The sequence below is a fragment of the Gorilla gorilla genome, chromosome 17 (assembly GCF_029281585.2).
Source record: "Gorilla gorilla gorilla isolate KB3781 chromosome 17, NHGRI_mGorGor1-v2.1_pri, whole genome shotgun sequence".
In the NCBI taxonomy this organism is placed as follows: domain Eukaryota; kingdom Metazoa; phylum Chordata; class Mammalia; order Primates; family Hominidae; genus Gorilla; species Gorilla gorilla.
The window spans coordinates 62,522,895-62,545,848 of NC_073241.2; the positions used below are offsets into that span (position 1 = coordinate 62,522,895).

General features: G+C 37.0%; 1 protein-coding gene across 2 annotated transcripts in view; it reads right to left on the reverse strand.

Moving 5' to 3' along the window:
* The window catches only part of CCDC178 (coiled-coil domain containing 178), a 495,421-nt gene that overhangs the window by 353,531 nt on the left and 118,936 nt on the right, over positions 1 to 22,954 (reverse strand). For both annotated transcript variants that reach the window (XM_019013747.4, XM_055368060.1), the window contains exon 12: positions 4,837 to 4,990. In XM_019013747.4, the coding sequence (XP_018869292.3) occupies positions 4,837 to 4,990 (154 nt within the window). The remainder of the gene's footprint in view (positions 1 to 4,836; positions 4,991 to 22,954) is intronic.

Consider the following 22,954-nt stretch of genomic DNA (forward strand, 5'->3'; position numbering starts at 1 on the left):
TCCTCCTCTCCCCTCCCCTCCTCCCCTCCCCTTCCCTCCTCTCCCCTCCCCTCCTCTCCCCTCCTCTCCCCTCCTCTCTCCTCCCCTCCTCTCCCCTCCCTCCCCTTCCTTCCTTCCTTTTCTTCCCTCTCTCTCCTTCCCTTTCTTCCTTCCATTTATTCCTTGATTCACTCACTTACTCAACAAGCACTTATTGTCTAACATGGGAAAGGCATTGGACAAATTACACAGAGACAAAGAAAGAGTCACAATGCATCTCCTGCCCTTAAAAACCTTAAGAAGTAGACAACTAATAACTAATTTCAACACAGTGTTATAAGTGCCAGCATAGGGGTAAACGCAGAATGTAGTTAGAGTTCAAAGCATAAGGAAGAAAGTTAAGAGATGGTTTCACCAAGGATTTTCTTCTTTCCAAGTTGAGATTTAAAATAAAAGATTTCAGCTACACAATGATAGGACTGAGAGAATGAACAGTGTCAAACAGACATTATATTATGAGGGAAGAGTATTTATAAAGAGTTGGAAGAATGAAAATATGTGGCACATTCTGTTGTCCTGAGGTTGTTTCAGGTGGTCAGAGTATAGAGTCAGAGGGAAAGTGGGAGCAAGAAAGAGGCTGGAGACAGAAACAAGGGCAAATGTAGAGAAACTCATACTACTATCTATTTAAGATCAGGTTCTTCCTTCTCATCAATGCCATTTCCTCCTCCTCTAGTATTTCAGCCCAGTGTTTTTGGTTTAGTGGGTTGGTTTTTTTGTTTGCTTGTTTTTGTTTTTGTTTTTGTTTAGTATTTTCAGCCTTGTCTATTTCTGGATCCTTCTCTCTTGCCTATGTAGCAGTGTAAGTCATTCTCATATGAATTCAGGTTAATATTCTCCACACTGCATAAATGAGACAAAATTAAGACATTTAAAAATGAAAATAAAATTTAAAAAATTTTTGAAAATCTCAAATCTTGAATCTTATTTGCAAGAGGTAGAGTTTAAAAATAATTTTAAAAAATGGCTGGGCAGGGTGGCTCATGCTTGTAATCCCAGTGCTTTGGAAGGCTGAGGTGGGTGGATCACCTGAGGTCAGGAGTTTGAGACCAGCCTGACCAACATGGTGAAACTCCATCTCTACTAAAAATACAAAAATTAGCCAGGCATGGTAGCACACACCTGTAATCCCAGCTACTGGGGAGGCTGAGGCTGGAGAATCACTTGAACCCATGAGGCAGAGGTTGCAGTGAGCCAAGATCACATCACTGCACTCCAGCCCTGGTGACACTGTGAGACTACCATCCCAAGAAATAAAAAAAAACAAACAACAACAAAACTTTTTTTAAAAAGGATAAAAGGAATTTCAATTAGGAAAGTCTAACGAACAGATAGAGTTGTGTGCAAAATATTAACCTGGGAATAAATATAAACAAACATTTATTGTGTAAATTAATAATAAATTATCTTAAGAAAATTAGTAAATAAGATATGCATAAAATGATGGAAAATTGAATATATGTCAGGAGAGGATCACAAAATCCCTAAACTGTTCAGGAAAAAGTTAAAGATATTGAGTATGCTTAACATCTGTCAAGTGAAATATGCATTCCACAAACTTTATTAATCATTCATAACTTCAAACCTTGCAAATAAAAGCATAATAAAAAAGCTCAACTCTAATCATTCTAAACTTATGGCTTCAAAATTCATAAAGCAAAATTTAGGAAAAATGAAAAAAGTAATCTATCTCCCTGAGATATTTTAATTCATCTCTTACAGTAATTGATAGAAGTGTCAGAAAATAAACCAGAAATATAAAAGATTTAAATAACACAATTAGCACAGATGGCTAAATCAATCTACTTAGAATTGTATCCCCAAACCAGAGAAAACATTTTTGTCAAATGAAATATTATGCAAATTGCCCATATATTAGAACATGAATTAAACCATAATAAATTTTAAACTATTTCTACCATATAGACCAATTTTATAAACATATCAGGATCACACTACAAATCAATTTTTAAAAATAACTTTAACATTAGATGAAGATGGAAGGGTTAATTTATCTCATCACTGTCTGATTTTGCAAAGACATAGTTTGCCTTTTGGAAAGTTCCAAGAATATTGATTAAGGTTCAATTTGGGAAAACAACTCAAATAAACAGAGATAGATCATGGGTATGTTTAGAAGTCCCTATCATACAGATTTGATTTCTTCCCCAATTATTCCATAAGTGGATACAGTTTCAATCATAATTCTAACAAAAAATTTTAAAGAAATGAACCAGATAATCCTGAAACCTATATGGAAGGGCAAGAATCAAGAAAAGCCTAGAACTCAAAAGAAAATATAAGATCAGAGGATTCACTATAATAGATAATTAACACCCATTATGGAATTTTCGTGACGTAGCCATGGAGTGTTCAGGTGAAGATGGTCAAATAGATCAAAGTAAAAAGTGAATGGAAAAAGATCCACACAAACATAAAAGCCTAATATGGGACAGAGATAGCACTGATTATAAATATATAAAGAAAACTCATCAGTAAATTGTATTGTAACAACTTGTTTTCTATATTATAAAAAAAGTAACTGGAAACTCACTTCACATTACACCCATACATTAATTTCATATTAATTATGCATCACATCTGGCAAGTGAAACATGCATTCCAAAAATTGTAGAAATAGCTTTTTATTTCCAAATTTGTAAATAGAAGGCAGAGCGAGAAAAACAACCCTAAATTTTGAACATTCTAAACATAGTTTCATCTAAAACTATCACATAAATATTAAAAGCAGAATTCAGAAACATTGAGAATGAAATAACAGAAAATATTTTTATAATCTCAGGGGTGGGAAAATTTCTTAAACAAGTTCACAAAAGGAAAATGCACAAAGGAATGTATTTATACCTGATACTACATTAAACTGAAACGTCTCTTCATCAGAAGTTACCATAAAGAAATGAAAAAAGGTTGGGTAAACATATTTTTAACATTTGTAACTAGAAAATATTTAGTATCCATGATATATAAATTCTTACAAATCAGTGAGATGACACTCAGTATATAGCAGGAAAATCATGAGCAGGTTTTCACGGAAAAGGAAATACAAATCACCCCGCAAAAGTCATTAAAATATGTTCAGTTCCATTAATAACTAATAACAAACCATAATGAGGTACAATTAAAAAGCCTTATTGTAGAGAAGAATGTCTTTAACTCTAGATAGGAATGCAAATTGGCATAATAATTTATATATTATTTCCTTTTACTATACTATTATTTATTTTATCTATTATGTTCTTATACAACAGTGAATGAGATATGGCAGAAAAAGAAAGCTTCATCTTCAGGAAAGATGAGTCATAATGAAAGGTCAGATGCTTCCAAGCAGGAGCACACCACTGCTGATTTTAGAGATGAAGAGAACAAACAGCCAGGGAATGCAGCAGCCTCTGAAAACTGAGTGTGATCTCAGGCTGACAGATGCCAAGGAAACAAAGGCTTCAGTTCTCAAACCATAAGAATTAAATCATGTCAAAACTGAACACCTCAGTTAGAATGGGTACTATCAAAAAGACAAAAAATAACAAATGCTGTTGAAGATGGAGAGAAAAGGTACTCTTAAATGTTGTTGGTGGGACTATAAATGAACACAGCCACTGTGGAGTGGAGATCACAGCAGTATGGAGATTCCTCAAAAAAAAAAAAAAAAACCCACTAAGAAAAGAATTACATATGATCCAACAATCCCACTGCTGGTTATATATCCAAAGAAAAAGGAATCAGTATGTCAAAGAGATATCTACACCTTCATGTTTACTGCGGCACAATTCACAAAACCCAAGATATGAAATCAACCTGCTTCCATCAATGGATGAGTAGATAAGAAAATGTGATGCACAATGGAATACTATTCAGCAATAAAAAGGAATGAATTCCTGTTATTTGCAGCAACATGGATGGAACAGGAGGGCATTATGTCAAGTGAAATAAGCCTAGCACAGAAAAATGAATACCATATGTTCTCGTTCATACATGGAAGCAAAACAGGTTGATCTCACAGAAGCAGAGAGTAGAACAGTGATAACTAGAGACTAGGAAGGGTAGGGGGTAGGGACATAGAGAGAGGTTGGATAAGAGATAAAAAATTATAGCTTAATAGAGAAGTAAGTTTTAGTGTTCTTTAGCACTGTAGAGCGACTCTAGTTAATAATAATTCATTCTGTATTTTCAACGAGGATTTTCAAAATCCTCGAAAGAGGGCGATTTTGAATGTTACCAACACAAAGAATGCTGAATGTTACCCTAATTTCATCATTACACATTGTATACAGGTATCAAAATATCACACTAGACCCCCTATAAAAATGTACAATTATTATGTGTCAATTGAAACAGAAACTGAAGAAGTTTTTGTTTGAAGTTTTTCTTCAGTTTTTGTTTTAATTGACACACAATAATTGTACATTTTTATAGGGGGTCTAGTGTGATATTTTGATACCTGTATACTAAAAATAGTATTATCCTGGAGTCTCCAGACAGAAGTGCCAGACTACTGACACCCTGATTTTAGTCTTGCTAGACCTGGGGCAGAGCAACCACTTGAGCCATGCTGTGCCCAGACTTCTGACTTACAAAAAGGTTGAGATAATAAATGGGTGCTGTTTCAAGCTGCTAAATTTGTGGTAATTTATTATGCAGCAATAGAAAACTACTACAGGCAAATTGGCTAAATATAAAAAAATTGGCCAATTGCTATTTAATTATTGACAAAAAGGTTTACTATTTATAACTCAAAACAAAAATCAGTATTTTTTATTTCTAATATGAAAAACTCACCGTTTTTGATAGAGAATGTAATTCATTTTTTGATGACTTTGTTTCCCTTATTGCTTCAGTCACTTCCTCTTCCTTCTCCTCAATATTAGTATTAACATTTATCACTGATGAAGAGTAATGATCAAATAGACTGTTAAGTTGATATATCTCTCTCCTAGGGATAAAAACACAGTTTATTATATTCACATTAAAAGAAAAAATATATTTTAAATTATACTTAGGCCAGGCTTGGTGGCTCATGCCTGTAATCCCAGCACTTTGGGAGGCCAAGGTAGCAGATGGCTTGAGTCCAGGGGTTCAAGACCAGCTTGGGCAACATGGAGAGACAATTTCTTTACAAAAAAAAAATTGAAAATTAGCCAAGCATGGTGGCACATGCCTGTAGTCCCATCTACTTAGTAGGCGGAGATGGGAGGATTCATTGAGCACAGGAGGTTGAGGCTGTAGTGAGCTGTGATTGATCCACTGTACTCCAGCCTGGGTGACAGAGTGAGACCCTATCTCAAAAAAATTATATAAATGAATAAGTAAATAAATTATACTTAAATTAGCTTTAACACGCCGATGAATCAATGGAAATCCATCCCAACGTAACTTGACAATTTCTAAAAAAATACTACTTAGATGTTAAGTAAATAGTGAGGAAAAAAGTCATCAATAGTATTGTTTCCAAGGGAAAACATAATTGAGAGAAAAATCAATTATAAATGCTTTCAAATAAACTGTCTTTGAATCTGATTTCAGGTAAGAGATTTATACACTTTTAATTCAGAAGCTGGGTAATACAGGGATGGAAAGGTAAGGAAAAAAAAAGATGAAAAAAGAAGAGAAGAGGAGGCAGAAGTGAAAAGACCAAGCAGTTATTGCTTTCACAGGCTTAGAGGTAAAATAAAGGAAATTGTAGCTTAGGAAAACACAGGGCTTTTTAAAAAGAAGTAATAGTCAAAGAGTTACTTGTTCCTATCTGACCCTCCCAAGAGGACCAATGCTAATCTGTGAACCACACAATCCTTTATCTAATCTAGCAGGTAGAAACCACTTTCCAAATAAAATATTATCTTTAGATACTGTTATGGTTGTTTAATGGAGCAAAAAATCACAGTGAGAAAATGATAAAATTACCATTTTCATAAACTATCAGCAAATAATATAGATAATTACAACTTTTTAAAGACACCTTAAACAAAATAGTAGACTAGGAGATTTATTTGAAACCCACATAAGAGTAAAACATTTATATGTAATAAACTCCTACAAGTCAATATGTAATAGAAAAATTGTACAATAGAAAAAGGCACAGAGAATATGAACAATCACCAATAAATATATGGTGTGCTTATTGAATTGGCCCAGATTCTTATGCACCAACCCTGATTCCAGCAGCATAGTCAAATGAAACCGAAATCTACAATCCCACTATAGAAATGAAAATTAAAGGAACAAACAAATAGGCAAGAACAAGATTCTTTACATTTCCATGTCTGCAGAGTATAGACTTACCTGTCAGAGTCCTAGAAGCCAGTTAGGCAATGAGAGTTAGATAGCCTCAACATTCAAAATGTGTAAGTTTGATTAAGTTTTCTTCTTTTGAAATTAGTTCTTCTTCTCTCAGTGTTATCTATTGCCTCCAGTCCAGAGAATACACTATGGACTTTTGCCTGAGTGATGGACAATTGCCCACTGTCATGCAATTTGGGAGTTATTATTTTAGTGGTTCACTTATTTCAATTTTTTGATGAAGTTGATGCCACTAATTCCTCAGCCTTTTGAGGGTTTCCCAGAAAAGCAGTTTATACTATGCTTGTATCCACTGTTATTTTAAATTTCCTCATTGTTATATCAGCTAAATCAGAATAAATTTAGAAGAATAAAAGGGAAGAATCACTCTACCTGTTTTTAAGAATTACTATGCAAACTCTGCAATCAAGAAAGTGTGATATTGGCAGAGGGACAGTCAAATAGATAAATAGAATGGTCATAGACGACCCAGAAATAGAGCTACACAAGCATGTCTGATTCTTGACAAAGTTACAAAATCAATTTAATGAAAGTAATTTAACATATGGTGATGGAATAATTACATGTTCATTGGCAAAAAAAGGGAAGCTCAAGCTAAATCTCACATTTTATATACAATCTAACTAAAAATGGCTTATATATCTAAATATAAATTGTAAACCTATAATATTTTTAGAAAACAAATTTCTTTGTGACAGGATTAGGGCAAGATTTCTTGTGTGTGACACCAAGTACCTGATGAATAAAAGAAAAAAGTGATAAGTAGAATTTTAGAAAAATTAAGAACTTCTGCATTATAAAACACCCTCAAAGACAAAAAGACAAGACTTTACTAAAACATAGAATATATTTACATATAACATATCCGATTAAAAATCTTATATTTTCAAAATTAAAGAATTCTCTACACACAACCATAAGAAAACAAACATTACAATGGGAAAATGGCAAAACATTTGAACAGACACTGTATGAAAAAGAGAATTCAATAACAAGCACACAAAAAGATGTACATCACAATTTGCCATTAGGGAAATGCAAATTCAAATCATAGTGAGATATCACTACAAACTTACTAGTCTAGGCTGAAATTTTTTTAAAAAAATAGTGTTCTCTTGTAGAGAAACTGGATCTCTCATACATTGCTGGCATTCATATAAAATGGTACAAGCCATTCTGGAAGACCAGTTTGGCAGTTTCTTATAAAATTAAACTTACAGTCAACGTACATCCCCAAAAAATCACACTTTTTGATATTTATCCAAGAGAAATGAAAAACTTATGTTCACACAAAAACTTCTACATTGATATCCATGGCAACTTTATTCAAAGTAGCAAATAACTGAAAACAAACTAAATGTCCCTCAAAGGGCAGATAGTTTCAAGCTCTGGTATATCCATACAATGGAATCTCATTCAGTGATAAAAAAGGAATGAACAGTTAATACCTTCAACAACCCAGATTGTTCTCAAATGCATTATGCTTAATAAAAAAAAAGCCCAAATCAAAAGTTAAATGTTATAGGGTTTCATTTATATAGCACTCTTAAAATGGCAAGACTAGAGATAGAGAAAATAATAGTGGTTGTCAGGAGACAGAGAAAGGACAGTGGATATGAATAAAAAGGGTAGCACAAGGAATGAAACTAGTCTGTATTCTGATCGTAGTGGTAGTTACTGAATCTATACGAGATAAAATGGCATATAACAATAAACACACACACACATACATACATGAAAATATGTAAAAAATCATGAAATGATTAGGCTTATCTCAATTTCCTGGTTTTAATACTGACAACAAGTACAGTATATACAATACAAGATACTCCCATTGGAAGAAGCTGGAGGAAGGGTACACAGGACTTTATGTCTAAACTCCTATGAGTCTATAATTATTTATGAATAAAGATTTAAAAAGCAAAATATTAAGATGAAACAGACCTGCATACTTATCAAGATTGAGATAAGACACATAAAAAATCCCACATACTCAAATAGGGGAAAGTGAACTCTAGTGGTTCACTTGAAAACCTACAAGGTATCAGTCTAATTAAGAATCATATTTTGGACCGGGCATGGTGGCTCACACCTGTAATCCTAGCACTTTGAAAGGCAAGGCAGGTGGATCACCAGAGGTCAGGAGTTTGAGACAAGCCTGGCTCATGGTGAAACTCTGTCTCTACTAAAAATACAAAATTAGCCGAGAGTGGTGTCATGCACCTGTAATCCCACCTACTCGGGAGGCTGAAACCAGAGAATTGCTTGAACCCAGGAGGCAGAGGTTGTAGTGAATCAAGATTGTGTCACTGCACTGCAGCCTAGGTGACAGAGCAAGACTCCATCTCAAATAATAAACAAATAAATAAATATATACAAATACATTAAAATTAAATGACATATTCCTGAAAGACCAGTGAATTAAAAATACAATTAAAGAATTAGTTGAAATAAATGAAAATAGAAACATAATATGCCAATTCTATGGGACACATAAAAAGAAGTATTAAGAAGCAAGTTTATAGCAGTAAATGACTATAGCAAAAACTGGAGAGATTTAAAATAACCTGCTGATGCACTGCAAGGACCTAGAAAAGCAAGAACAAACCAAAGTTACAATAAGTAGAAGGAAAGAAATAAAGATCAAAAGCAGAAGTAATAAAATTGAGACTAAAAAATACAAGAAATTCACAGAACAAAAAGTTAGCTTTTTAAAAGATAAACAAATGGACAGATCATTAGGTAGATTAACAAAGAAAAAAACGGAAGACCCAAAAACAAAATCACAAATGAAAAACGAGTTATCACAATGGGTACCACAAAAAATAAAAGTATAATTAGAGATTACTATAAACAATTTATACGCCAATAAAATAAATAACCTAGAGGAAATTGATAAATTCCTAGACACATACAACCTATTAAGATTGAACCAAGAAGAAATAGAAAGCCTAAACAGAGCAATAACAAGTAATAAGATTGACTCAGTTACAAAAAGTTTTCCCCCAAAAAAATCCAGTACCAGATGGCTTTACCACTGCATTCTATTGAACCTTTAAAGAAGAAACAACTGGCCAGGCACGGTGGCTCACGCCTGTAATCCCAGCACTTTGGGAGGCCTAAACAGGCGGACCATGAGGTCAGGAGATGGAGACCATCCTGGCTAACACGGTGAAACCCCGTCTCTACTAAAAATACAAAAAAATTAGCCGGACGTGGTGGCGGGCGCCTGTAGTCCCAGCTACTCGGGAGGCTGAGGCAGGAGAATGGTGTGAACCTGGGAGGTGGAGCTTGCAATGAGCCGAGATTGCACACTGCACTCCAGCCTGGGCAACTGAGCGAGACTCTGTCTAAAAAAAAAAAAAGAAGTAACTCCAATTCTTCTAAAACTATTCCAAAAAATTGAAATGAAAGGAACTCTCCCTAACTCATTCCACAAGACCGCTGTAACCTTGATACCAAAACTAGACAGGGACACAACAATAAAAAAACACTACAAGCCAATATATCTGATGAACATAGATAGAAACATCTTCAACAAAATGCCAGGAAACTAATTCCAACAATATATCAAAATGATAACACACCATGATCAGGTGGGATTTATCCCAGAAAGTCAAGAATGATTCAACGTGCATGAATCAATAAATGTGATACATTACATCAATGCAATAAAGGACAAAAGCCATATGATCATCTCAGTAAAGGCAAGTAAAGTATGTGATAAAATTAAACATTTCATCATAATAAAAAATACTCTTAATAAATTAGGTGTAGAAAAAAGTACCTCAACATAATACAGGGGCCGTATATGGCAAAACCATAGCCAATATCATACTAAAGAGGGAAAAGCTGAAAGTTTTTTCTATAAGATCTAGAACAAGACAAGGATGTCCAGTCTCAGCACTCTCATTCAACCTAATACTGGAAGTCCTAGCCAGAACAATTAGCCAAGAGAAAGAAATACAGGGCAGCATCTATTTTGGAAAGTAGGAAGTCTAATTGTCCGTCTTTGTAGATGACATAATCTTGTATACAGAAAAACCTGAAGACTCTACCAAAAAATGCTTAGAACTGATAAATGAATTCAGTAAAGTTGCAGGATTCAACATCAACATACAAAAATCAGTAGTGTTTCTATATACTAATAAAGATATAACTAAAAAATAAATTAAAAAGGCAATCTCATTTAAAATAGCTACAAAAAAAAACTAGAAACATATGTAACCAAGGAGGTGAAAGACCTCTACAAGAAAAACTGCAAAACACTAATGAAAGAAATTGAAGAAGATACAAAAATGGAGATATCCTAGCTCACGGACTGAAAGAATATTGTCAAAATGACCATACTACCCAAAGCAACCTACAGTTTAAATGCAATTCATATCAGAATACCAATGACATTATTCACAGAAATTTTTAAAAAGTTAAAAATTTATGGAACCACAAAAACCCCAAAGAGCTAAAGCAATTTTGAGCAAAACAACAAAGCTGGAGGTACTGCACTACCTGACTACAAAGCTGTTATATCCAAAACAGCATGGTGCTGACAATAAAAATGGATACATAGACCAACTAAACAACATAGAAAACCCAGATATTAATCTACATATCTACAACCAACTGATTTTTGACAAAGACAGAAAGAATATACTTTGGGGAAATGACAGTCTCTTCAATAAATGGTTCTGAAAAACCTGATATTCATATATGGAATAATAAAAATAGACCTCATCTCTTACCCTATACACAAATCAAGTCAACATGGATGAAAGACCTAAATGTAAGAACCAAAACTTTAAAACTAGTATAAACACAAACACACACACACACACACTCAGAGGAAATGGTTCAACACATTGTCTTGGGAAAAGTTTTATGAATAAGACCTCAAAATTACAAGCAACAAAAGCATAAATAAACAAATGGGATAATATCAAACTAAAAAGCTTCTGCACAGCAAACAAGCAACAGTGTGCAAAAGTACAATGTACACAATGGGAGAAAATATTTGCAATCTATTAATCAAACTGCAGATTAATATCCAGAATATACAAGGATTTCAAACATCTCAACAGAAAAAAAAAAACACAAAAAGCAAAAAACAAAAAACCTTGGGCAAATAACCTGAACAGATATTTCTCAAAAATGCTTGATATCACTAATCATTAGGGAAATGCAAACAACAATGAGGTATCATATCAGCCAATTAGGATGGATATTATCAAAAGACAAAAAATAACAAATGCTGTTGATATAGGTTGGATATTTGTCCTCTAAATCTCATGCTGAGCAGTAATCCCCAATGTTTAAGGTGGGGCATGATGGGAGCTGTTTCGGTCATGGGGATGGATCTCTCATGCATAAATTGGTGCTGTCCTCAGGATAGTGAGTGAGTTCTCACAAGAACTGGTTGTTTAAGTGTGGCCCTTCCTCCCTCTCTCTTTCGCTCCCACTCTTGCCATGTGACATGCCTGCTTGCCTGCTCCCACTTCACTTTCCTCCATGATTTGTTACCTTCCTGAGGCCCTCAATAGAAGCCAAGCAAATGTTGCTGCCATGCTTCTATAGCCTGCAGAACTGTGAGCCAATTAAGCCTTTTTATTTACAAATTACCCAGTCTCAGGTATTTCTTTATAGCAACACAAAAATGGCTTAATAAATAAAATTGGTATCAAGGAATTGGGCATTGCTATAAAGATACTTGAAAGTGTGCAAGTGACTTTGAAACTCAGTAATAGGCAGAGATTGGAGGAGTTTAGAGAGCTCAGAAGAAGCCAGGAAGATGAGAGAAGGTTTGGAACTTCTAAGATACTGGTCAAATGGTTGTGACCAAAATACTGATAGAAACGTTGACAGTGAAGGCTAGACTGATGAGGTTTCAGATGTAAATGAGGAAGCTATTGGGAACTGGAGTAAAGATTACCCATGTTACACCTGAGCAAAGAGCTTGACTGCATTGTGTTTGTGTCCTAGGGATCTGTGGAAGTTTGAACTTAAGAGTAATGACTTAGAGTATATGGCAGAAGAAATTTCTAAGCAGCAAAGTGTTCAAGATGTAGCTTGGCTGCTTCTAATGACCTATTGTCATATATGGGAGCAAATGAATGACTTAAAAGTGAAACTTATATTTAAAAGGGAAGCAGAGTGTAAAAGTCTGGAAAGTTTGCAGCCTGGCCATGTGGCAGAGAAAAATTCCAAGAGGCTGCAGAACAACCACTTGCTAGAAAGATTAGTATGACTAAAAGAGAGCAAAGTGCTAATATCCAAGACAATGGGAAAAAGACTTTCAAGGCATTACAGAGATCACAGAGGCAGCTCCTCCCATTACAGGAAAAGTGGCCCAGGAGGAAAGAACTGTTTCAGGGGGCAGGCCTGGGATGCTGCTTCCCTGCTCAGTTTAGGGACACTGCTCCCTGCATCACAGCTGCTCCAGCTACAATTATGGCTCAAAGGACCCCAGGTACGGTTTTGGCTGCCACTCTGGAGGGCACAAGCCATAAGCCTTGGTGGCTTCCACCATGGTGTTAAGCCTGTGGGTGCACAGAATGCAAGCATGAAGGAAGGTTGGAGGCTTTTAGCTGCATTTCAGAGGATGTAGGAGGAAGCCTGTGGGCCCAGGCAGAACCCTGATCCAGGGGCAGGGCCCTCACAGATAACCTCTACTAGGAAAATGGCAGAGGAAAATATGGGGTTGGAGGCCCCACAGAGAATCCTCACTGGGGCACAGTCCAGTGGAGCCGTGGGAAGATGGCTGCCACCCTTCAGCCCCCAGAATGGTAGCTCCACTGACAACTTGCACCCTGAACCTGGAATCCACAGTCACTCAACTCCAACTCATGAGAATAGCTGCACCTTGCAAAGCCACAAGAATGGAACTGTCAAGGTCTTAAAAACTGACCCCTTCCAGTGTGTGCTCGATGTGGGACATGGAGTAAAAGGAGATTATTTCAGAGCTTTAAGATTTAGTGACTGCCCTGTTGGATTTCAGACTTTTATGAGGCCTGTTGCCTCTTTCTTTCGACCAATTTCTCTCTTTTGGAATAGTAATGTTTACCCAGTGCCTATACTACCATTGCATCTTGGCAGTAAATAACTTGCTTTGATTTTATAGGCTCAAAGTTGGAAGGAGATGAGTCTCAGATGAGACTTAGGACTTTGGACTTGATGCTGGAATGAGTTAAGACTTTTTTTTATTTTGCCATGTGAGGGGGACATGAGATTTGAGGAACCAAGGGTGGAATGATATAGTTTAAATGTTTGTCCCCTCCAAATCTCATGTTGAAATGTAATCCCCAATGCTGGAGATGGGACATGCTGGGAGGTGTTTTGGTCATGGGAGTGGATCCTTCATGAATGGCTTTGTGGTGTCCTCAGGATAGTGACTGAATTCTCACAAGATCTGGTTGTTTAAAAGTGTGTGACACCTCCTCCCTCTCTCTCTTGCTCCCATTCTCACCATGTGACATGCCTGTTCCCACTTCTCCCACTTTGCCTTCCACTATGATTGTCAGCTTCCTGAGGCCCTTTCCAGAAACAAAGCAGATGTTGCTACCATGTTTGTACACTGTGAAAAACCATAAATCAACTAAACTTATTTTCTTTATAAATTACTGAGCCTCAGGTATTTCTTTATTGCAATGCAAAAACTGCCTAACAAAGCTGGTGAGAATGCAAAAAAATAAATAAATAAAAATAAGGAGCTCTTCTACACTGCTGGTGGGAATGTAAACTAGTACAGCTGCTATGGATAATAGTATGAAAATTCCACAAAAGTTACAAATAGAACTACCATATGATCCAGCAATCTCACTACTGGGCATTTATCCAAAGGAAAGGAAATCAGTATTGAAGAACTCATATGCACGCCCATGTTTATCATTACACCATGCACAATAGCCAAGATATGGAATCAATCTAGGTGTCCAGGTGAATGAACAAAGAAAATGTGATATGTATACACAACGTAATACTATTCTCCACAAAAAGAATGAAATCTTGTCATTCACAGCAACATGGGTGGAACTGGTGAATATTACATTAATGAAATAAGACAGTAACAGAAAGTTCAAAGTTGCTTGTTCTCACTCATGTATGGAAGCTAAAAAATAGTTGATCTCAAAGAAGAAGTAAAAATTGAAACAGAGGATATTAAAGGCTGGGAAATGTAGGAGAAAGGGGGGATAGACAGAGATTTTTCAAAGGATACACAATTACAGCTAGATAGAAGGAATAAGTTCTAGTGTTCTGTACCAATGTAGAATGACTATAGTTAACAATAATATATAGCTTCAAATGGCTAGGAGAAGGATTTGGAATGTTCCCAACATGAGAAACAGTAAATGTGATAATAGATATGCCAGTTACCCTGATCTAATTACTCTATATATTATGTGTATTAAAACATCATTACATACCCCAAGAGTATATACATATTCTATATGTCAATCTTTAAAGTTTAAAAAGAAATAACCTATCAAGCCATGGAAAGACAAGGAGAAAATGTAATGCATTTTACTAAGTGAAAGAAGCCAATCTGAAAAGGCTGAATCCTATATGATGTCAACTATATCACATTCTTAAAAAGTCATAACTGTGAAGACAATAAAAAGGTCAGGGATTACCAGGAGTTAGGTGGGAGGAAGCAAGGAATAAGTAGAGCAAAAACGATTTTTTTTAAGAAGTACAGTGCAATTATTGAATAATATTATAGTTGTGTACACGTCTTTATACATTTTCCAAACCCATAGAATGCACATCATGGGTGAGCTCTATTGTAAACTATGATCTTTGGGTGATAATGATGTGTCAATGTAAGTTTGCTGTTGTAACAAGTGTACCACTTGGATTTGCGATGTTTGGTATGGGATGCAGACAGTATAGGGGGTGAGGAGAAAGGATAAAAGGGAGTTTTCTAAACTTTCCACCCAATTTTGCTGTGAGCCCAAAACTGCTCGAAAACATAAAGTCTAGTTTAAAAAAAAAAAAAAAAACTATGAAAAAAATTTAAAAGAAGATAGTTTTAATGGTAAATTGTTGTGTTAATCTGCATCTTCTGAGAACCAGACATCAAGAAAGCATTACAAGTTCAAGGATTTTTTAGGGGAAATGCTTGTGAGAAAGGAAATTGGGAGGAAGCAGTAGTCAGGGCACACTGCCTGTCTTGAGTGTAAGTCTGCCCCAGAGTAAATGAGAGAGGGAGGAAAGCTTGAAGCCTCCTATGCAGTTCATGGAATATTTGAAGAAGCCACCGGGAATCCTCAAAGTTGGCTGTAGGGGATCCTATTTTTCCCAGAAGCATGCCTGCCTTAGTATACCTGCAACAGTCAGTCATCAGCTAGGAATAGTGCATTGTATTTCCATGGCAAAAAAAAGCAGTGATAGATTTTGAAGTGTAGCATCAGGAGCCTGCATTGGCTATCCGTTGCTGCATAAAAAGTATAACCAAACTTAGTTGCTAAATTCATTACTATTTACTATCTCACCAGTTCTGTGATCCCCTAGGTTTTCCAGCTCTGGGTCTTTTACCATGACTGGCAAGGACCTGTTTTCTAACATACTACAAATACTTCTGCCGTCACATTGCTGGTTGTTGGCAGCAATTCTCAAGGGTGGTTGATTCTCAAAGGTGGGTGGACTGAAACTTATGTTGTTTCCACACACTGTAGGCCTCTCCATAGAGCATCTCAATACATGGCAGCTTGATTCATCAGAGCAAGTAAACAAGATGGCAAGAAAGAGAATGCTAGCAAGATAAAAGTCACGAATTTTTGCAACCTAATCATAAAACGATGTTCTATTACTTTTGCTTTATTCTGTTTATTAGAAGCAACTGAGTATAGTGCACATTCAAGCAGGGATTTTACAAAAGTGTGACTGTTCCCCAACATAATGCCTGCATGACATAGCTGAATTTCATCCCTTCTCTAACTCTGCTTATCTTTAAGAAACAGGATGCCTGGATAAAAAGTTCCCTTTGTAACTGGGCCAGCTGAGACTAGTTAGAACCAAGATGGTCAACTGGACTGAACAACTTCAAAAAGACCTCAAGCTTTATTATAATGTCATTTTCATGCTAAATGACCCTCTCACCAGCACCATGATAGTTCACAGTCCTCATGATAACAGCTGGAAGGCACCATAAAAGGACAAAAAGGAAAGCAGCGCTCAAGTTCAGGGAAGTTCATTTCCCATTTCCAGAAAAGACATAAACATTCCTCCTTTTGATTTTAATGTTCAACCTTTTCATTTTTGCCCCCCTTATCCCTCACTAGTGGAAAAGTTGATTTGTGAGCCTTGCTCTTCCTTATCAATTCTGTGTTCTGCACTGCTTGACACTCACTTTTAGTTTCATGTATTAGCTTAATAAAACCACACAAGGAAGGACCCCATCTGTTGAAGGATTAGCTTTCTCTGTAATCAAACTGGTGACCCAGCATCTGAACTAGATAGTCCACTTCCTTATTTGGGAAGCTTTTTTACATGCTCATAGACCCAGTAACTGGCATGTAAGGGTTTACAACCGCATCTGCCAGCAAAGGACATGCATTAGTCCTGACTCTGAGTGCCAGGGATCAGCTTTGGAAAAGGTAGTATATCATTGTTTTGAGGTCATAAGCAGGCACACAAAGAGTTATATAGCTGTACTGGAAAGAAAGCTCAGAGCTAAGTATGATGGGGACACTCACCCCAAATCAGGGTTGTGCACAGGGATGCCTGGCACAAGGTCGTGGTCCTGTACTCAGTAGAGGTCCCTGCTGGAGTCCTTGAGAGGGTGAAGGAGGGACCAGTGTTTTATTCTGAGTAGAGACTCCCTTAAGAGTCTTTGCAAAGGTGAGAGAGGAACCTAAGGGCTGACACTCTAGACTGCAAGATCAAGAAATTACCTGCCAGTAAGTCTTTTGTGTATGAATGTGTATTCTTCTCTGTTTCTATTTACTCCTCTTAGTGATTTTACTCTTATGTCTGTGAAAACCTCTTTCATGCCAACTTTCTTGCACCAGAGGAGCTTAAATTTACACTCTTCCCAGAAATACTTCCTCCCCCTCCTCCTTCTTCTCCTCCTTGCTGAAGCCCCACAGACAAAGTGGCCTTGGCTTTTCCCCTAACAGGAGGATGACATACAGTCTGGAAAGTTAAGGGATCATTTTTGGGGGATTGGAGGAAATCTGCATTATGAGGTTAAGACACCTAGGGGAGACTGCCTGAGACAGGGAGCCAAGGACACTCAGCTGGCCTTCAAGAAGACACCAGGGATCCCTGGGTGCAACGGCCAGTATTGGTTTTCTGCATAGTAAGAAAAATTTAGAGCTAAAATGATTAACCTGCAACTACAGAATTAACTAGAGTCTTCTAAACTTCTCTGTCTTCCTCTTTCCTTCTCTGCCTGCTTTGAATCTGCTGTTATTAAGTTGTTCATCCTAAGACTTATTCTTTATGATCTAACTGAAATGGAAACATTAAAAACTCATTTGAAATTGACGAATAAAAGGTAAAAGAGCCTTTTTCAAAAAAATGAATTACCATAAAGACCTCTTTATCCAACTTTTGGTCCACAGCCTTCCTTGGATTACCTATTGGGAAAAACAGTTTGGCCACTGGAACAGGTTCCAATTTTGTCAGAAAAATAATTTGGACCCAGCTATCGTTTATAAAATGGTGAGTTTGTGTTATTATCTCATGGCCAAAAGTCCAAGGTAACAGCTATTGGATCTTTGTGTGTGTGTGTGTGTGTGTGTGTGTGTGTGTGTGTGTGTGTGTGTGTACATATGGTTATATATATATATATGGTTATATATAATATATGGTTATATATAATATATGGTTATATATATATGGTTATATATATGTGGTTTTTTATATATATATGGTTATATATATATAAGGTTATATGTTATGTCTAGCATGCTACCAAATGGCTTATAATCATAAATTAAATTCAAATACTCTTCAAATTCACGTGAACTTAGTAATTGATAAGATTTTGCTGTGTCCCCACCCAAATCTCATCTTGAATTGTAGCTCCCATAATCCCCACGTGTCCTTGGAGGCACTAGGTGGGAGGCAATTTAATCATTGGGGTGGTTTCCTTCATGATATTCTCATGATAATAAGTTATCATAAGATCTGATGATTTTATAAGGGGCTTCCTCCTTCACTCAGCTCTTATACTTCTCCTTCCTGTCACCATGTGAAGAAAGATGTGTTTGCTTCCCCTTCCACTATGATTGTAAGTTTCCTGAGGCCTCCCCAGCCCTGTGGACTGTGAGTCAATTACATCTCTTTCCTTTATAAATTACCCAGTCTCAGGCAGTTCTTTATAGCAGCACGAGAATGGACTAATACAGTAAATTGGTACCAGTAGAGTGGGGTGCTGCTATAAGCATACCTGAAAATGTGGAAATGACTTTGGAACTGGCTAACAGGCAGAGATTGGAACAGTTTGGAGGACTCAGAAGAAGACAGGAAAATATGGGAAAGTTTGCAACTTCCTACAGGCTTGTTCAATGGGTTGGACCAAAATGCTGATAGTGATATGGACAATGAAGTCCAGGCTGAGGTGGTCTCAGATGGAAATTAGGAACATTTTGGGGATTGGAGCAAAAGTTACTCTTGCTATGCAAAGAGACTGATGGCTTTTTGGCCCTGCCCTATAGATCTGTGGAACTTTGAACTTGAGAGAGATGATTTAAGGTATCTGGCAGAAGAAATGTCTAAGTGGCAAAGCATTCAAGAAGAAGCAAAGCACAAAAGTTTAGAAAATGTGCAGCCTGATGATGTGATAGAACACAAAACCCTATTTTCTGGGGAGAAATGCAAGCTGGCTGCATACATTTGCATAAGTAACAAGGAGCCAAATGTTAATCACCAAGACATTTGGGAAAATGTCTCCAGGGCATGTCAGAGACCTTCACAGCAGCCCATCTCATTATAGGTCTGGAGGCCTAGGAGGGAAAAACAGTCTTGTAGGCAGTCTTTCCCCCTGCTCTGTGCAGCCTTGGGATGTGGTGCCCTGCATCCCAGCTGCTTCAGCTCTAGCCATGGCTAAAAGGAGCCAATGTAAAGCTCAGAATGTTGCTTCAGAGGGTGCAAGCCCCAAGCCTGGGTAGCTTACACATGGTGTTGGGCCTGTGGGTGCATGGAATGAAGAACTGAGGTTTGGGAACCTTTGTCTAGATTTGAGAGGATGTAGGGAAACACATGGATGTCCAGGAAGAAGTTTGCTGCAGGGGCAGAGCCCTCAAGGAGAACCTCTGCTAGAGCAGTGCAGAAGGGGAATGTGGGGGTCAGAGCTCCCACAGGGTTGCCACTGGGGCACTGCCTGATGGAGCTGTGAGAGGACAGCCACTGTCCTCCAGACCCCAGAATAATAGATCCATCAACAACTTGCACTGTATGCCTGAAAAAGCCACAGACACTCAACACCAGCCCATGAAAGCAGCCTGGATGGAGACTATAACCAGCAAAGCCACAGGGGTGGAGCTGCCCAAGGCCATGGGAGGCCACCTCTTGCAACAGCATGCCCTGCACATGAGACATGGAGCCAAAGGAGATCTATTTTGGGACTTTAAGATTTAATGACTGCCCTATTGGATTTCAGACTTGCATGGGGCCTGTAGCCCCCTTTTTTTGGCCAATTACTCCCATTTGGAATGAGTTTATTTACCCAATGCTTGTACCCCCACTGTGTCTAGGGAGTAACTAACTTGCTTTTGATTTTACAGGTTCATGGGCAGAAGGGACTTGCCTTGTCTCAGATGAGACTGCACTTAGACTTTTGAGTTAGTGCTGGAATGAGTTAAGAATTTGGGGAACTGTTGGAAGGGTATGATTGTGTTTTGAAATGTGAGCACATGAGATTTGGGAGGGGCCAGGGGTGGAATGATATGTTTTGGCTGTGTCCCTACCCAAATATCATCTTGAATTGTAGTTCTCACAATCCCCATGTGCTGTGAGAGGGACCCAGTGGGAGGTAATTGAATGATGGGGCAGTTCCCCCATACTATTCTCATGATAGCGAGTAAGCTCTCACAAGATCTAATGGTTTTATAAGAGGCTTCCCCCTTCATTCAGCTCTCATACTTCTTCCTGCCACCATGTGAAGAAGGATGTGTTTGCTTCCCTTTCCACCATAATTGTATTTCCTGAGGCCTCACAAGCCTTGCAGAACTGTGAGTCAATTAAACCTCTTTTCTTTATAAATTACCCAGTGTCAGGCAGTTCTTTATACTAGCATGAGAATGGACTAATACAGTAAGCTTTGATAAATAAAAATGGTTTTTAAATTATTGATAAAACAAAAATTTTAAAAAGTCTTCAAAATTGTTGGCATACATTTTTATCTTGGTTTAATAATTATTTTATATCTGCTTGATATTTTAAGATGTCAAGGTTTGACATAAATGACATAAGGCTATAAACATAGCCAAAAATAAGCTTTGTGTTTTTTGACAAAAAAAAAATTAATATTAACTCATTCCACAAAAACTGCTAAAACTTGTGAATCAGTGGTAAAAATACCCATGTATTTAACCCATGTGTTTAAGGTTCTTACTTAGGTGAATACCTGATATTCACAGGCTAAAAAAATGGCCAATAAAAAATAATGACTGGAAATAATGACTAGCTTTGTCTAGTATCCAAGTTTTCAGAAATACTCTAGATAAACTATTAAAAATTGAAAGAATTAAATACACATAAATAGGATACATGCTTGTAGAAAAACTTTGTGTAATTCAAAATCTTAAAATTATTTTAAATTCAATAATAAATGCTTATTAAATGTCTGGGTTATTTCCAATTAAAAAGGGGTTATAACATGAAAAAACATGTTTCTAAAAATTATGAAGTGGTTTCATCTATAAAATGCCAACATCTGAAAAACAGTTCGTGATTTCTTTTTTCCTAGGCTTTCACTGAAATTTAAGGTTATTGAGAATAAGAATTCTAATGAATCTATAGTTCTGTAAGTTGTGTCTTATTGAGAAAAAATAATAATTTTATGTAATTTGGAGATTAAAACTCATTTATCAAACAATATTTCAAAAACTAAGTAGGAAAGATGTAAAAGTGTTATAGACATAAAGATGTATTTTTGCATAAGAAATGTTATAAAAATAATTTTGTATGCAAACGGATCTTATATGGTAAATATTTGTCCAAAACAAAATGATTGTTTTTTTTTCTTTTTCTTTTTTCTTTTCTTTTCTTTATTTATTTATTTATTTATTTATTTTTTTGAGATGGAGTCTCACTCTGTCACCAGGCTGGAGTGCAGTGGCGCCATCTTGGCTCACTCCAGCTCCTGGGTTCAAGCAATTCCCCTGCCTCAGCCTTCTGAGTAGCTGGGAGTACAGGTGCACACCACCATGCCTGGCTAATTTTTGTATTTTACTAGAGACAGGGTTTCACCATGTTGGCCAGGATGGTCTCAATCTCCTGACCTCATGATCCACCCACCTCAGCCTCCCAAAGTGCTGGATTACAGGTGTACACCACGCCTGGACAATGATTGGTTATTCTAAAAGAGATAGTATAGGACAAATCAAAAGGTCCACACGTGTAGATGGCCTGTGTATGTCATGATAAAGTTTGTGAAAGAACATTTAAAAGACAAATTGTACATGGAATTAAGTTGGCTATAATTAAAAAGGAATTACTGGCTGGCCACTGTATATCACACCTGTAATCTCAGCACTTTGGGAGGCCAAGGGTATATTGCTTGAGCCCAGAAGTTTGAGATCAACCTGGGAAGCAAGCTGAAACCCCATCTCTACAAGAAACAAAAATTAGCCAGGCATAGTGGCACATGCCTGTAATCCCAGCTATTCAAGGGGCTAGGGAGGGAGAATTGCTTGAGCCCAGGAGGTGGAGGTTGCAGTGAGCTGAGATTGCACCACTGAATTCCAGCCTGGGTGACAGAGTGAGAGCCCCTCTGAAAAAAATAATTAATTTATAATAGTTTAAGATTGGCCCCCTATGTTAAAACAATATTTTCTTAAGGTATTATTTTACTGTCAATGAAATTACAAGACATTTTTATTTTTAACTCTGTTAAGAATCTTTGACATACAGTTCCCTTATTCCCAATGGCCTCTACAGGCAACACTTTCCCTGCCTACCAATCACCCTTGGACTCCTCTCAGGGAGTCAACCCAGACAGTAACCTAGAGTGGGGCATCTTGCCAGTCTTCCTCTATGATGTCCTGGCATGTCTCCAATGGAAAAAAAGAGGTGGGTACTCTATATGTATGTTCTCTTCACAACTTTAGATCTTTATAACTGAAAGTCTCATTCTAAAGGACTAAGGAAAGATCCTCAGGGGTTTCAAAACCTCATTTGAAGTATTATAAGATTCATCATACTAACTGGGAAGATGTTCAGTCCCTTTGGTACATTCTCCTCACTGGAGCAGGAAAACAAAACAAAACAAAAAACAAACAACAACAACAAAAAACTGTTCTCTAATGGACTTGGGAGGAAGTGGGACTGAGCCCATAAGTACAAGACAAACAATCCTATTTTATGTCTCAGAGCACATCAGACATTAGACATAAACTCTTAAAAGTAAATTTAGAGCTAGACGCTCTCATCTCAAGAC